Raw genomic sequence first — 16,062 nt, 5'->3', positions numbered from 1 at the left:
CTCACTTCAGTCAGCATAGAATTCATTATTGGCTAATTTCATGTTGACTAACAGAAACAGAAGAAAACATTTTACAAATAGCTTTTATTGTTACTTAAGTATCATTCACAAACTTTTGGATGGATAAAATAAATATATTTTTAAGACCCAAGTTGCATTCATTGTTACTTAAGTATCATTCACAAACTTTTGGATGGATAAAATAAATATATTTTTAAGACCCAAGTTGCATTCAGTGGTTTTTATGAGAGCACATCTATTGGTAGAATATCCATCCATTTGCAATTATACATTTTAAGTCAAAGTACTTCACAGAACATGTTAAATATAGGCAGCGGAATAGCTTAAAATTACACATTAAGATGTAGAACATTGCTTAAAGACTTCCTCCACAACTAGAGGGAGGAACGGCTCTTGCATTTCAGATAATATGCATGAATCCACATAAAAAGGTCCTGTATATGATGAGCAAAATACAACTTAAGCCTTTACAGACTTAGAGGTTAGAGGCATTCTGTGTAGCTTCACTACACAGATCACAAGAATGGGCTATTTCTGGGATAAGCTTTCTCTTGAAGTTGAAAGGGAAAGTGCTCTCCTCCTCACTGAGTTTCCAAGATGTCTGTGGGTATGACCCTATCGGAATTTGCCACTGGGGCTCTGTGACATCTCTAGAGGCCAGGATGAAGGGGTGGTCTGATTACAGAGTGTGTCCCCAGACCCAAAGAGCAGCTGTCGGAGTCTAATGTCATACAGACAGTACAGATCGAAAGCCACCATGGGAAGGAGCGGGAAAATGGTAATCCCTGATCCAAAGRCTCTCCAGGGGCTACAAATATGGAGGCAGAGCCAGTAGACAAGCCAACAGGAATACAATGAGGAGAAACTCAAAACATGATCAGCTTTGCAATGTCAAACAATGAGCAATGGCTTTAAAACAACTCACCTCACTTCAACGAAAACTCCACAGTCAAAATGGGCACCACCCTCAGCTGGTTTTGAGGCAGGAATTTAGCCAGAACCAACAGATTGAGAATGTAGAGAAACAACTGCTCCATAGACGCATAGACAAACAGCTGCTGAATGGCCGGTCTTCCGGGGAGAGCCTTAGCTGCATTCAAAGACCCAGTGCAGAACTGGCACATCACACCAATCAGCATAGCTAGAGGGAGAGTAATGCAGTGTAAAAAGGCCTTAGGTCTCTTAGTATCCGAATTTGAAAACCTAACACAAAACACTTAATGGTCTGTTTGATTCTGTCTGGCATTATGTGTCTTCAGCATCCTTTCCCATCAGTCGGATAATATCTTCCGTTCCTGCTTGACCACCAATAGTTGAAGGGATTAGTTTTGCCATTGTTGCTTTCATCAGTCAGGTCCTTTCAGTAGAAATAAAGGAAATTAGGAAAGTAATGGAAACTATTAGGACACAGCCCAGGTGACTGGAGAACTAGTTATCCTCATCTTTTCTATTTTAGTTTAAGCTATTTATAAGGAGAGGGAGGAAATTGCCAGTAATCCAGTATGGTTAAAAGTGTTGACAATTAAAGACTAAGCTTTTGACAGACAGATTATGAGGCATTTGGAGAGACTTCTAAATGGCATATATTTAAAAAATGGATTGCTCCAACTAAATAAGTAGGTTTGTAGAGCCCAGTATACAGGCACAGTTGTTTGASTCTAACATGAAACAATGATTCAGACATACCCAACAAGATGGGGACTGCAGCTACAGAACAGCAAAGTGTGAAAGTGAGGCAGCTGACCATGTCAGGGCAGTCTGGGGCATCTATGGGAACGTAGAAATAGAGTGCATAGAGACTCCCCGCAGCAAACAGAAGGGAGGCCAGGACTGAGCACACAACAGGAACGTGGCCTCTTCGGCAGCATCTACAGCAGCAACAGAACGGTACCATGCCTGCCACCTCTGGGACAGCCTCACATAGTCAACTCTATGCCCTCCGGTGGCAAGCCGAGCAACGGTTGGCCTTCATCAATGGTGGACACCAGATTGTTGGATTCTGGACTCAATCTCTTTGTGTCTGTGTCATTGGCAATGTCTCTCAGAGAGGTTGACTTTGAAGTGCTGATGCAGTTTTCCACCGGGTCTTCCAAATTGTGCACTGTAACAATCAGAGTGGAAAGAGTTCCATCCTGAACTCCCTCTTCCCCCTCATGCGGTCTTCGCTCGGCCGTGAAGCCCTTGCTGGGTTGCTGGTGGCAGGAATCAAGCTCTATACAAAACAAAACATAACTKATCTTTCTGCCACCATATGTCAATGTTGTGAATAATTAATAATGAATGACACCCAATCTGTTTAATTAGTTGCACTCAAATTAAAAACTGGTTTGTTTGATTATCACTTTTGGACAAGTTGATTGGCTGGCTGGGTTTCCAGAGAGAGGTGAGAACCTGTAACAGAGTGAGGAGTAGAGCTCCTCCACTGAAGATTCAGGACTGTCCGACACTTGTGCCAAGGAGATCTGTGTGTCCAAGTCGAGGAACGGGGAGAATGACAGCCTGTCAAGATCAATGTCCTGCAGTTGATTGATGATGTCACCGATTGACTCCTTCATACTGTCAATCTCCTTGCCATGTTCTGGGTTGGTGGCTTGACGCCTTGTCATAGTTGTACAGCCTACAGAGCAAACAGCAGATAGGCAACTTCACATTAATAAAACCTGACAAGTAATATCAGTCATGTTGATATTGCTTGCTTTTCCTCATGGTTTTCTGCCATTAACCTTGTTCTGAACACCTCCAAAACAAAGGTAATGTGGTTTGGTAAGAAGAATTCCCCTCTCCCCACAGGTGTGAGAGACTCCCCGCACTGCTTCTGAGGGTTTAGAGCTTGAGGTAGTCACTCAAGTACTTGAGAGTATGGCTAGATGGTACACTGTCCTTCTCTCAGCACATATCAAAGCTGCAGGCTAAAGTTAAATCTAGACTTGGTTTCCTCTATCACATCAGCTACCAAACTAACTGTGATCAGATGACCATCGACCCATGCTAGATTACGGAGACGTACTTTATAGATCGGCAGTTAAGGGAGCTCTCCAGCAGCTAGATGTTATTTACCATTTGGACATCAGATTTGCCACCAATGCTCCTTATAGGACACATCACTGCACTCTATACTCTGTAAACTGGTCATCTCTGTATACCGTCGCAAGACCCACTGGTTGATGCGTATTTAGAAAACCCTCTTAGGCCCCACTCCCCCCTATCTGAGATATCTACTGCAGCCCTCATTCTCCACATACAACACACATTATTTAACTAGGCAAGTCAGTTAAGAACAAATTCGTATTTACAAGGACGACGCTGGGCCAATTGTGCGCCGCCGTATGGGACTCCCAATCACGGCCGGTTGTGATACAGCCTGGATTCAAACCAGGGTGTCTGTAGTGACGCCTCTGGCACTGAGATGCAGTGCCTTAGACCGCTGCGCCACTCGGGAGCCCGAGTGTTCTGTTCTGCCAGTCACATTCTGTTAAAGGTCCCCAAAGCACACACATCCCTGGGTCGCTCATCTTTTCAGTTCGCTGCAGCTAGCGACTGGAACGAGCTGCAACAAACACTCAAACTGGACAGTTTTATCTCAATCATGGACACTTGCTGACAGCTGTGGCTGCTTTGCGTGATGTATTGTTGTCTCTACTTTCTTGCTCTTTGTGTTGTCTGTGCCCAATAATGTTTGTACCATGTTTTGTGCTGCTACCATGTTGTCATGTTGTGTTGCTACCATGCTGCCTTGCTATGTTGTAGTTTTAGGTCTCTCTTGTCGTGATGTGTGTTTTGTCCTATATTTTTAATCCCAACTCCCTGTCCCCACAGGATGCATTTTGGTAGGCTATCATTGTGAATAAGAATTTGTTCTTAGTTAAATAACGGTTAGATAAATAAATGTTAAGGTTAAAATAGGCTGCTCCATTCGCGCCAGTCTGCATTATGAACATCTGGGCCGTTTTTCCAAAATGACCTGGATTTMACCTATTGGCTAGGATTAAAAGCATACAAATAGAATGAATAGAAGTTACTAATCATTGACTTGAATGAAGACTCCCGTTCTATTCATTCTATTTATATGCATTTAATCCTAACAGACAGGCGAAATCCAGATTGATAATTTTTGAAAATAGGCCCAGCGGATTATATTTGGAATCTCTGAGACATGCAATAAACCAAACAAGTCACGAGTAGGGTACATTAGCCAAACAAAATACAGATTTACTACGTAAACTATAATAACAGTTGTGCAGATTTTGAAAAGTGGGTAAACAGACTAAGGCATCGAATTGAACTCATACAGAATTTGTATGTAAGAAGAAATGTGCATTTGCCGTTCATTTGCATGTGAACGAATGCCAATTGCAATCATTAGGAGACTAGTGATTTTCTTTATTGACAAGGATACTTGAAGTGGTAGTCTATTGATCAATAGTACATAAATCTAATTCTCCCGTTTCAAATTACAAGAGGAGCAATATGCAAGATAGCCTCATTTGTCTGATTGTACCACTACTCAATGTTTAGTTTATAAATAGTACAGTGAGCCATATGACCAGGCAGTCCAAATATCTTTACAACAGAGAATGTACAGCGAATGTGCCGCCCACACGTATAAAAAAATAAAATAATAATAAGTTACATACTTTCGAGGGATGCAGAATTACTGTTGTTTAAATGTATTTGTAACATTTCTTCCACCCAACTTCGTTTTTTTCCCCTTCCCCCAACTTTTGTCTTATTGCACATTGAACTTCTCAATCAAATTTCAAGTKGAACAAAATACTAAGGTTCAGCCACCGCCCACCATAGGCTTTCATAGGATCGCGATGCCCCCCCATACACTTTTCTCCGTACCATGTCACACAGACCATATGGCGCAAATAAATCAAAAGCGTAGACTATACACCAGGGGGTTGGGGCTCTGTTGTGTCCAGATCGAAAACAAATCTTACTTCAATCTTAATAGYAAGTCACCAGCAGGTGGTCAATCAAATAAAAACATTCTGTAATGCACACCGTTCCTCCCAAGGCATTCTGAAATTAACCTACCCAAAAACCTTTGTTTCGACTGAAAGGTGACCATGTGCCAACCCCTGAGTGACCGATTTGTGAAYTATGTTGGAACTTAAATGTAAGAGAATAGGGAAACCAACAATAGCCGTCTTTGGGTTCTAACCGCATGTGGGGGGAAACAGAGTAGAATTTCACAGTAGCTTTGGCGAGACCGTCCGTTTAAAGGGGGGATGGGGATATGTTCAAGTTTGACAAGTTAGTTCTTAAAATTKATTCTTCCAGGTCACTACATTGTCAGAATTCCATATAAATATACATTTCACAGATTAGTACAAAAAACGACAAAATATGCTAACCATGAACGTCATAGGTTGGGAGTAGGCTACACATTCGTGACATTTCTGCAGTGTAGGCCTACTAAAAAGGCACGCATAAAGGGAGACGATATGCGCGTAAAAATTCCCAGAATTATCCAAACAGAAGACTAAATCATGACATTTCTCAAATAAAATCTGAAAAAAAAAAACATTATGGTTAAAGTTGTTTGTTAGTTACAGAAATTGCTCTGGCTTTTGTTGAGGTGATACATACTGTCACTAAAATAATCAAACAATATGTAGATCACTTTAAAAAAAGCTATTTTCTGTCAATAAATTGGCATGATTAAGTATACACATTTTAAGTTGCTATTTCAAGTTGTGTTCTTTTTTTAACAATTAGGAATGTTTTGCTCTGCAGAGTGATATTGTGTGGAAACATATCCCAACTGTACATGTTTGAAATTAACACACTACATCAGTAACCGACTGGTCATTCAGGGATCATACAGAAGGGCTAGGATAGTACACAAAGATCCAGTTCATGTTCACAATTAAACATATTACAGGATAAGGATGATCCATCCTGTTTGGTTCTCAATCCTCAGAGAGCAATCTGTGAAAGTGGTCCGTCCTCCTCTCTAGTACTTCCCGGAAATCATCCTACAAAAAAATTGTGATTTCAAATTAGTAAACATCAACTATTTCTTTGGTAGGTCAATTGCTGGTGATGTTTCTTGTGGAATACAAGTGGTGGCCCAGTCTTGAACGACATTTCCAAACATAAGACAAGTTTGACTTGTGGTATTTTGTAGAATACTGGCTAAGTGTTTGAGATTGATTCAAGGTTTGTTCCTCTGCTTTCTCTACACCCAAGGGAACATGTTTTTCACAAGGATCCCATTTTATACCCACTTCCCGAATTAGATCTCTATAGCATGCGACATTTGTTTTGTCAAACTGGATTTAATCCTAGAAGACAAGTATACTGAACATAAATAAATGTAACATGAAACGATTTCAACAATCCTACTGAGTTTATACATAGAAATCATTCAATTGAAATATATTCATTAGGCCCTAATCTATGGATTTTACATGACTGGGCAGGGGTGCAGCCATGGGTGGGCCTGGGAGGGCATAGGCCCAGTCAATCAGAATGAGTTTTCCCCCACAACAGACAGAAATATTCCTCATTTTTATCAACTGTCCAGGTGGCTGGTCTCAGACGATCGCACAACTGAAGAAGCCAGATGGAGACCCTGGGCTGGCCTGGTTACATGTGGTGTGAAGCCGGTTGGACRTAATTCCATATTCTCTCAAAATACGTTGGAGACGGCTTATGGTAGAGCAATGAACATTCAATTATATGGCAACAGCTCTAGTGGACATTCATGCAGTCAGCATGCCAATTGCACGCTCCTTCAAAACTTGAGACATCTGTGGCCTATTATTGTCCCCAGCACAAGGTGCACCTGTGTAATGATCATGCTGTTTAATCAGCTTCTTGATATGCCACACCTGTCCGGTAGATGGATTATCCTATCAAAAGGAGAAATGCTCACTAACAGGGATGTCAACAAACTTGTGCACAACATTTGAGAGAAATAAGCTTTTTGTGCATATGAAACATGAGACCAACACTTTACATGTTGGGTTAATATTGTTGTTCAGTATAGGTAGCAAATTATGGAAATGTCAAGATTTCTTTAAAAAGACAATACCCAAAATAAAAACACTTATGCCCTGTGAGGTGGGATACCAAATCATTGTCAACTTACTGCTCCTGACAGTCTCTCAAGACACGGGATGAGCTTCTGAAGTTCTTTGTCATCATCATTTCCAGACCAGCTCTTGATGGGAAGCACATTCATCAGCTGCAGAAATAAAGTAGGAAGTTAAGTTTATTAAAACCACTCTGCATCCCAAAAAAACAACAAAGCATTTTATAATTAAGTGAATAACATCACAGCAAATGTACATGGTAGGGGTACGTGTGTGGAGCGTTGTCCAAAACCACTGTCTTAGCAAGGTCCCTCTCAAGTACACCCAAGTCCTTGACATAGTGCCCCAGAACACAGGTACAGTCCTGTTGATACAAACGGTGTCTATAAAAGGAAATTTAAAAAAGGAGAGTTAAGTARATCCAAATATCAACTGAAATACGGTCCTCAAATCAGATGATATTGTCAGCCTGTCTCTGGTAAACAAAACTCTGCAGCTGCAATATCTCTAAAACAATACAGCAAAACAAGTATGGCTAAAATAACAGACAGCAACACAAGTTACAATGTTAACTTCTCATACCGAAAAAGCCTTCTCTTCGGGTCCAAGATGTCCAGTATTTTCTCTGCATATTCTTTCTTCGCAGATGTATAAACAAACATCTGAAAACAAACACATTTGATATATTTAATTAAATGTCCTTAACCCTCTTGAGTTGGTCCATGCCCCTGCAGAAATCAATTAGCATAATAAAAAAATCCCTATACAAATCCATCAGTTTAAACCAGATGTTTTTTTTTGTTACATTGAATGTGTCTCAATCCAACACATCTGTGGTAAAAGGTGACAGAGCTACAGTGGTGTTTGCCAGACCATGAGACATCCTGAAAATTGGTCTTCTCACAAAATCAACTGTAGCGTCCAAACGGTTTGGCCTACAAACTATTATGACCCCCCCTATGGAAAGACGACTCTCACGAACACGATGGTGTTCGTAAAGTATTCAGACGCCTTGACTTTCTCCACATTATTCTAAAATGTATTATATTGTTCCCCTCCTTATCAATCTACACACAATTCCCAATAGTGACAAAGCAAAAACATGTTTTTCATTTTTATATATATAAAAACTGATATCACATTTACATAAGTACTCAGACCCTTTACTCAGTACTTTGTTGAAGCATCGTTGGCAGTGATTACAGTCTTGGGTATGACTCTACAAGCTTGGCACACCTGTATTCTCCCATTTTTTTCTGCAGATCCTCTCAAGCTCTGTCAGGTTGGACGGGGAGCGTCGCTGCACAGCTATTTTCAGGTCTCTCCAGAGATGTTCAATCTGGGCCACTCAAGGACATTCCGAGAATTTACCCAAAGCCACTCCTGTGTTGTATTGGCTGTGTGCTTAGGGTCGTTGTCCTGTTGGAAGGTGAACCTTTGCCCCAGTATGAGTTCCTGAGAACTCTGGAGCAGGTTCTCATCAAGGATCTTTCTGTACATTGCTCTGTTCAGCTTTTCCTTGATCCTGACTAGTATTCCAGTCCCTGATATTGAAAAACATCCCCACAGCATGATGCTGGAGGCACCATTCTTCACCGAAGGGYTGGTGCCAGGTTTCCTCCAGACATGACGCTTGGCATTCAGGCCAAAGACTTCAATCTGGTTTCATTAGACCAGAGAATCTTTTTTCTCATTGTCGGAATCCTTTAGGTGCCTTTTGGCAAAGTCCAAGCGGGCTGTCATGTGCCATTTACTGAGGAGTGGCTTCCTTCCATCTGCCCACTCTACCATAAAGGCCTGATTGGTTGTCCTTCTGGAAGGTTCTCCCATCTCCACAGAGGAACTCTTGAGCTCTGTTAGAGTGACCATCGGGTTCTTGGTCACCTCCCTGACCAAGGTCCTTCCCCCCCGATTGAGAGTCTGGAACTACCAAAACTTATTTTCATTTAAGAATGGAGGCAACTGTGACCTTAAATGCTGCGGAATTGTATCTTGTCTCGGAGCTCTACTGACAATTCCTTCGACCGCATGGCTTGGTTTTTGCTCTGACATGCACTGTCAACTGTGGGACTTTATAGACAGGTGTGTGCCTTTCCAAATAATTTCCAATCAATTAAATTTACCATAGGTGGACTCCAATCACATTGTATTTACATCTTAAGGATGATCAATGGAAACAGGATGCACCTGAGGTCAATTTCAAATCTCATACCAAATGGTTTAAATACTTATTTACATAAGGTATGTTTTTTTTAAACATTTGCAAAAATTCTAAAAACCTAACAAAATGTGGAAAAGTCAAGGGGTCTGAATACTTTCCGAATGCACTGTAGCTTAGTAGAACCCCCACAATGGGGAAAAAGTTGAGTAGGTTGCAAAAAAACCTAATATATATGGGTACATCACACATAAGAACTTAGCAATCAAGCCTYGAAGCTTACCTCAAAATGTTTTGTCATGGCTTCCAGAAATTCTTTCACATATGGTCGTAGAATCACGTAGACCTATTGAGTTAAGAGAAGATACTACAATCTTTTCTGTCATTATAAAACAGGCATTCATTCTACTTAAAAAAATATAATAATAAACARCAGTCATTACAAGTCTAGAAGGAACTGGTTGATTCACTCACCTTGTACGGATTGTCCTGGAAGCATGTGCGGAAGGTGTACTCTGCATCCTCAATCACATTCAGAGAGCTGTACATGAGCGTTTCATCCTAGAACACAGAAATAATTCCAAACAATTGGTACCACACATGATTTAATACATCAAATAAATATTAATATAATCAGGTAAATGCTTTGTTTAGTCACTGAACTCAAAAAGTTAAACCCAACACTCACCAGATCTAAAACTAGCGTGGCTTGGGGAGTACTCCTTGTCTTAGGTGGGATGTCTCTTATGCAGGGTTTGGATTGCTGGCACTTGGATGGAATGTTCTTGATGAAAGAGAAGCTAAAGACAACAATGCAACGGATTACAATTACTTTCAGGACAAGGCAGTGAGTCCTCCAGAACCACAGACAATGGGAAAGCGATTCTGGGCAGTGGATTATATCAGCAGAGGTGCATCACAAAGCAGGAACTATTAAGTTGGTCAAGCTGGCCAGCTAACTTGTAAGTTATTTGATACCATTTTGGTGGTTTGTTTGTAACTCTTTGATCCTGCATTTTAATATAACCCCATAGGTGATTCAACTCAATAAGTAGACATTGGATTTAATAATATATGGTATGGCGTGCAGAAGGGATGCACCGATATGACATTTTTGGCCGATTCCGATATTTTTTTCTGATACAGATAACCGATATTTTAAATTTTAACGGGCCTTTAAGCACTCTAGTACAGTTAAATAGATAACACACATGGACGCAGCGGTCTAAGGCACTGCATCTCAGTGTAAGAGGCGTCACTATAGTCCCTGGTTAGAATCCAGGCTTTATCACATCCGGCCGTGATTGGGAGTCCCATAGGGCGGCGCACAATTGGCCCAGGTTTGGCCCGGGAAGGCCGTCATTGTAAATAAGAATTTGTTCATAACTGACTTGCCTAGTTAAAATAAAGGTCATACACACCAAAAAGTTATTTTAATCGCCATTTACAAAATGTCCCCCATTACCAGTAAAACAATCAAAACCTATTTCTTTCACTTACTTGCTGTGCTGTTTCATTCTGTTCAGTCATTCATTCTCAACCAGGATTTCAACATACATGTCAAGCAGTGAAGTTTCAGCTGTCTGTCCGTGGCCTCTCTTCCTCGGTGCATACTGTCACTGTCCATTTCCATCTTGTCCAGTTGTGTATGTAACATTTCACGTAAACTCTGCTTCTTGTATGCGTCAAAGTAGCGGTCCTTGTACCTAGCATCAAGCATGGTGGCAACACAGTAAAAAGGCTCAGAGAGAATACCACCGAATCGCTTGTCCACAGCCTTCAGTACTTTTGTAAGTTTTAACCCCACGGTCTGTGTTGGGAGTTTTGTTGAGCAGGCGTTTCAATGCCATGACAGAGGGTATCACGTCTGCTGCAGACGCAGTTAATTAGCTTATTTCTCGAGTCAGTTCGATTGGCGATAGGAGTGTGTTCACGTTTCCAAGTTTCAAACATGTTCTCAAATGCCATTGAAATGGCAGCAGCGGTATGAGAACCAGCACATTCTTGAGCATGCAATATGGCCTTCCTCAGTACGAAATCCTCGTCGACCCACTGTGCTGTCAGACTCAGCATGCTCATGGGGCTGACATCGCTGGTCCAAATGTCAGTCGTGACGCCCATAGCAAGTAGCATAATGAATTCCATTATTTTGCCGTTAACGGATTTTGCCTGAGTTGTCTCGCTGAAATTTTCTTACTCTTTCAAATGACTGCTCAACCTGAACTTGTTAAGTTGTTGGAAGTGTGCACTTAGTATTTTTCTGCTTTTGTTCCGGTAGCGCTGTATTTTTCATGGCGTCATCTACCTACGTTATTCACATCAGCTTTGACATCGGTTTTGAACATTAGCAAACTAGACAATTTTTTTAGCTAATATCAGCCGATTCCGATATGCTCACCGATATATTGTGCAGCCCTATAATTGTATTCCACAGCACCAAGAACACAATATAAAAATGGCATAACTCACGGGCTGAAAGTGTCATTGCGGTCCTCATCTCCAGCGAGAAGGCTAATGGAACCATAGCCAAACACACACTGCTCTGGGCTCATCACATCACCACTGCTGGGGGTTCTCACATCTGAATAGGAAAAAACTGCCTCGATTAAAATGAATAGGGCTCATTCACCCTGGTATATCACTAGACCAATTAAGATGTTACTGTTTTGACCTCATCCACTCTTGCCTCAAGAATCACAGAATGACATGCATGTTTGATAAACAATGCAAGTCCTTGCTAGCCTATACAGTAATTTGTTTATTTGAAACTGACAAATTACCGTTTCTCTGTAAACAAAAAGGCCTACCCAATGGACCCAGGAAAGTGCCAAATCCAAGACGAAGAAAGAAATGTTTTGTGTAAAGCAGAACAGACTATCTGAACGCGGTGAAAAACTGCACACCCATGAACTAGCCTCTGGTCTTTCAGGCAGACTATCCCACCTGCATACAAAAGCTAACACACACACTCGTATGCTTACCTAATAATCAAATCTAATTTTGTCACATGCACTGAATACAAGACCTTACCGTAAAATGCTTACTTACAAGCCCTTAACCAACAATGCAGTTCAAGAAATCGAGTTAAGAAAATATTTACTAAATAATGTTTTTTTTTTTTATTATCCAAAAGTAACAAGAAAATGACATAACAATAACGAGGCTATATACAGGGGGTACCTGTACCGAGTCAATGTGCGAGGGTACAGGTTAGTCAATGTATTTTGTAAAGTGACTATGCATAGATAATAAACAGCGAGTAGCAGCAGTATTAAAACACGGGGGGGTCAATGTAAATAGTCCAGGTGGCCATTTGATTAATTATTCAGCAGTCTTATGGCTTGGGGGTAGAAGTGGTTAATGGGCCTTTTGGTCCTTGACTTGGCGCTCCGGTACCACTTGTGTGGAAGTATGCAATTTTGAACCTATACTTACTTTCCTTGGTAGGAGTGAGGAAATGGACAACAGGGGAGTAGATATTTCGCACAGTGGAATTGAGGGGAAAGGAGGGGTTTAGCTCCGACAGCACCCGGTGATGGCGCACATTAACAGGGGTCTTGAAGCCCAGATCTGGAAATGTATACAGAATGATTCAGTCAGTATTGTGTTGCCATTTAGAAATAAATGTCAATAGAGCAATTGCATTCACCAAAATAAACAGGTACCTTCTCTGTCTTCATAGTCTAGGGCTGCCACCCTTTTCCTCCCACGCCCTTGTACAAGAGGGCGCTTTGTAGCGGTGGGGATATCATCAGAGTAGAGTGACTGGTCGTCTGGCTGTTGTACCTCTTCATCCTACACACAGAAAATATAATTGAGACAACAGTATGAAAAAGTAGCCAAAAGTTCTCATTCAAAGGATCAGAATCTAAATGACGTAGAGAGAGCGGAGACTTACCGATTGATGGCCGAGTTAGCTACCAAAGCCTGCTAATTTTAGCCCTACCAACCTGCGTGAGTCAGCCAGTTGCTATCAACACCTAGCGTACAGCTACATTACACTAAACTAAAGTTTTGAAAATACATAAACTCCATCTAACCAGTTAGCCAACTAGCCTAGCCTGGCCGGCTGCCCAGCCTAGCTAGAGAACAACCACAGACAGGATTAGTTATAAATATATTTGGAAAAACCAGACAGGAACCCACAGAACACAAAGAATGCCAGCAGATAAAGTAGAGAAATCGACTTACCGATTGACTTAGCTACCAAAGTCAAAGAAGAGCCAAGGAGAAGCAGCTAGCTAACCAATAGGATATAGTAATATAGGTTACAGGCTTCACATTCACGCTCAGCACAGAACCTGGTTTCTGTCAGAATATCATTCCCCAACCCTGCCTTCCACTGGTTATACTAAGCCATCAAAGTCCTCCGGGGTGAAACGAGCACCACATACAGTAGACGCGAGCATGGTTCCCATACTCCAATACGCTAGCTTCAACCGGACAAACCGTTCCGACTTCAGTTTGCTTCTCATTTTTGGGCCACAAACGAGTCGTAATCCCATCCTTGTGGGTAGTACTGCACTGTGGGTATTACAGCACTAGCTACAAATGAAAACTACTCTAACATTCACTCGCTCGACTACCAAACACACAGGACATGGTTTCATTGTGGATGTACATAGTAGCTTACCAGCGCCAACACTTGGTTTGGAATGAAATTACATGCTAGTATGGCTAGTAGCTAACATTAGCAAGCTAGAACTAGCTTCTTCTTTTTTTATAGCAAGCTGGAACTAGCTAAGTAGGAAAAGTTCTCCATATGACGTTGAGAAATAGTGCATTGTGGGTAGTTCCTAAGATATCCGAAAATAAGTTAATATGTACTTAAAAACGCTAAAACTGAACGGTTTGTAGTTACAGGTAACCAGATCGTGACTACAACTACGTTACTAAGTCTTTGGTGAGTAAAAACTAAATGTGTCCTACCCTTTAAACGGAAGAAAACGGTTTAGGGACCTACCTGAATTTGTCCATTGGAAACTCGTTTTGCTCCGTTTGCCCCTGCAATGAGTGGTACATTGTAATGCCGCGTTCAAACTGGGAACTTGGAAATCTCCGACTTCCGGACGTTCTAGACAACTAGGAAAAACGTTTTGAATGGTCATCCAACTCGGGCATCTTTCTAGAGCTCCGTCTTTCCGACTTGAAAATCACTGACGTCATGATTTGACCTATTTTCCCGAGTTCCCAGTTGATGTGAAAGCACCATAAGTCGATTAGCCACATGTACGCAAGCGCGTAATTGTTTTACTTTTCGAATTGTACAAACATAGCTAGGGGTCGTCACAAGTTCCCACAGACAAAGTCATAAGACTAAACCCACCTATTTCTACAACCTGTCTCATAATAATCTGACTAAACCGTAACCACACTGCCAACCTTATGAATAACCTTAAATGAAGACCAAAAAGCATGTGTTTTCATAAATCTTTACGATATAACCAATTTTGACAACCATTAGCTAACTAACGTTAAACCAGTTAYCTATCAAGCTCCTATGGCAGTTAGCTACTGTAGTTTGTTCGCCAACGATAGTGCGTAATACGCATTCGAAGTTCACATTAAGCCAAGCAATTTTGGCAAAACAAGTTTCTCGACTTACCTTTTGAGTTACGTTCCGCGCCTTTCTCTTTGAGTTCCACCGACCGTTAAACCGTGCTGATGAAGGGTCAGCAATACTTCGAGACCGAAGTCTCATCTTCACAAACTGAAATGTGTTGTGTAGCTACACAAACATTACTCGTTATACAGCTCGTGAAAATAATCTTGGGCCTACTCAAAATTTCGAGAGAAAAAAACAGTTCCTGTTTGTGATTGTCTGTCGTCTCCCATTCGTTCTTGTTCCGTCTAGTTTATTTTTTTATCTACCGGAAAGGTTCACACGAAGAGAGCATAGTGTGAAGATAGGTAGAAACTGCTTCTCCGATATAAATCCCCGACCACGTTTATAGGCGATGTTGGTTATCTAAACTCGTGCCCACAATACGTTATCGGGTCTAACGGTCGTCTCGCGCCGAACTGTGCATGTAAAGGCCGTAAAATCAAAGGCACTCTGTCGATTTAAAGTTATTTTTGACGAAAATGAGATTGGAGTATTAACATGTTCAACTAACACTGGCTAGAATCTAGGTTGTGCCTTTAGATTTCTAGAAAAGTAACAACTAAGGAAGAATTCGATACAAAGTGATTTTCGCTAACCCTAACCCCCTTCTTGACATTAACCTCAGTCTCCTAACCTGCTACGAAAAAGTCACTTTGGTATGAAAATAGTGTTTCCCCTATGGAAAGAGCCTGTGACACAACTTGCGCTTTTGGATGTTAACAAGGCAACACTCAGAGATAATAGATCATGGATATAACCCTTTTTAGCATGGGCATGGCCATTGAGGACTTCCACCATGCTTCTGCCATTTTAAAGTAGTCAACTAGGTGGGGATTCAAATGGGTTGTAGCCTCAATGGTGCTGCCCATGCCGTCACAGACACTATGATGGCACCGATATAAAGATGAATACTTTATCTTATGGCGACACTCCTAATGTAGCAAGCATAAAATAAATGCCTGAAACTAGTTCTATTTCGCTTGAGGGTCTATGCTAGTCACTCAATGGGATATCCTTCCGCCTGGCAGCAGGATGAGTTGAGATATTAACGCAAGCAGGTGTTAAGATGCAGAGCGGCTTGGTGGGTCATGTTTCAGAGGATGCATGACTCGACCTTCGCCTCTCACGAGCCCGTTGGGGAGTTGCAGCGATGAGACAAGATTGTAACAACCAATTGGATATCACGAAATTGGGTGAGAAAAAGGGGGTAAAAAAAGAACAAAAGAGAGAGG

At 41.4% G+C, this 16,062-nt stretch overlaps 1 protein-coding gene across 2 annotated transcripts; it reads right to left on the bottom strand.

Moving 5' to 3' along the window:
- Window positions 1-4,377: 4,377 nt before the first annotated feature.
- On the bottom strand, window positions 4,378-15,416 carry LOC111975770 (CTD small phosphatase-like protein 3). 2 transcript variants are annotated; one of them, XM_024004342.2, is made up of 12 exons: window positions 14,831-15,416; window positions 12,891-13,020; window positions 12,661-12,795; window positions 11,695-11,806; window positions 9,914-10,025; window positions 9,700-9,786; window positions 9,509-9,571; window positions 7,650-7,729; window positions 7,324-7,450; window positions 7,124-7,219; window positions 6,864-6,884; window positions 4,378-6,005 (listed from the first exon to the last, which is right to left on the bottom strand). In XM_024004342.2, exons 1-12 carry the CDS (start codon window positions 14,924-14,926, stop codon window positions 5,940-5,942), a joined length of 1,125 nt encoding a protein of 374 aa, XP_023860110.1. In that variant the 5' UTR covers window positions 14,927-15,416; the 3' UTR covers window positions 4,378-5,939. The 2 variants fall into 2 exon arrangements, with proteins under 2 accessions (XP_023860110.1, XP_023860111.1); XM_024004343.2 differs by lacking the exon at window positions 6,864-6,884.
- Between the last annotated feature and the right edge of the window lie 646 nt (window positions 15,417-16,062).

Source organism: Salvelinus sp. IW2-2015, linkage group LG16 (assembly GCF_002910315.2).
Source record: "Salvelinus sp. IW2-2015 linkage group LG16, ASM291031v2, whole genome shotgun sequence".
NCBI classification, from domain to species: Eukaryota; Metazoa; Chordata; class Actinopteri; order Salmoniformes; family Salmonidae; genus Salvelinus; species Salvelinus sp. IW2-2015.
Note: the sequence above shows the minus strand (reverse complement) of the source record. Positions and strands in the feature narration are given on the sequence as shown.

Coding starts and splice junctions, on each gene's coding strand:
- LOC111975770 (XM_024004342.2), bottom strand. CDS start 14,926: ATGAGACTTCGGTCTCGAAGTATTGCTGACCCTTCATCAGCACGGTTT. Junction 9,787..9,913: donor CCACGCTAGTTTTAGATCTG/GTGAGTGTTGGG, acceptor TCTGTGTTCTAG/GATGAAACGCTCATGTACAG. Junction 6,885..7,123: donor TTGAGAGACTGTCAGGAGCA/GTAAGTTGACAA, acceptor TCCTTTTGATAG/GATAATCCATCTACCGGACA.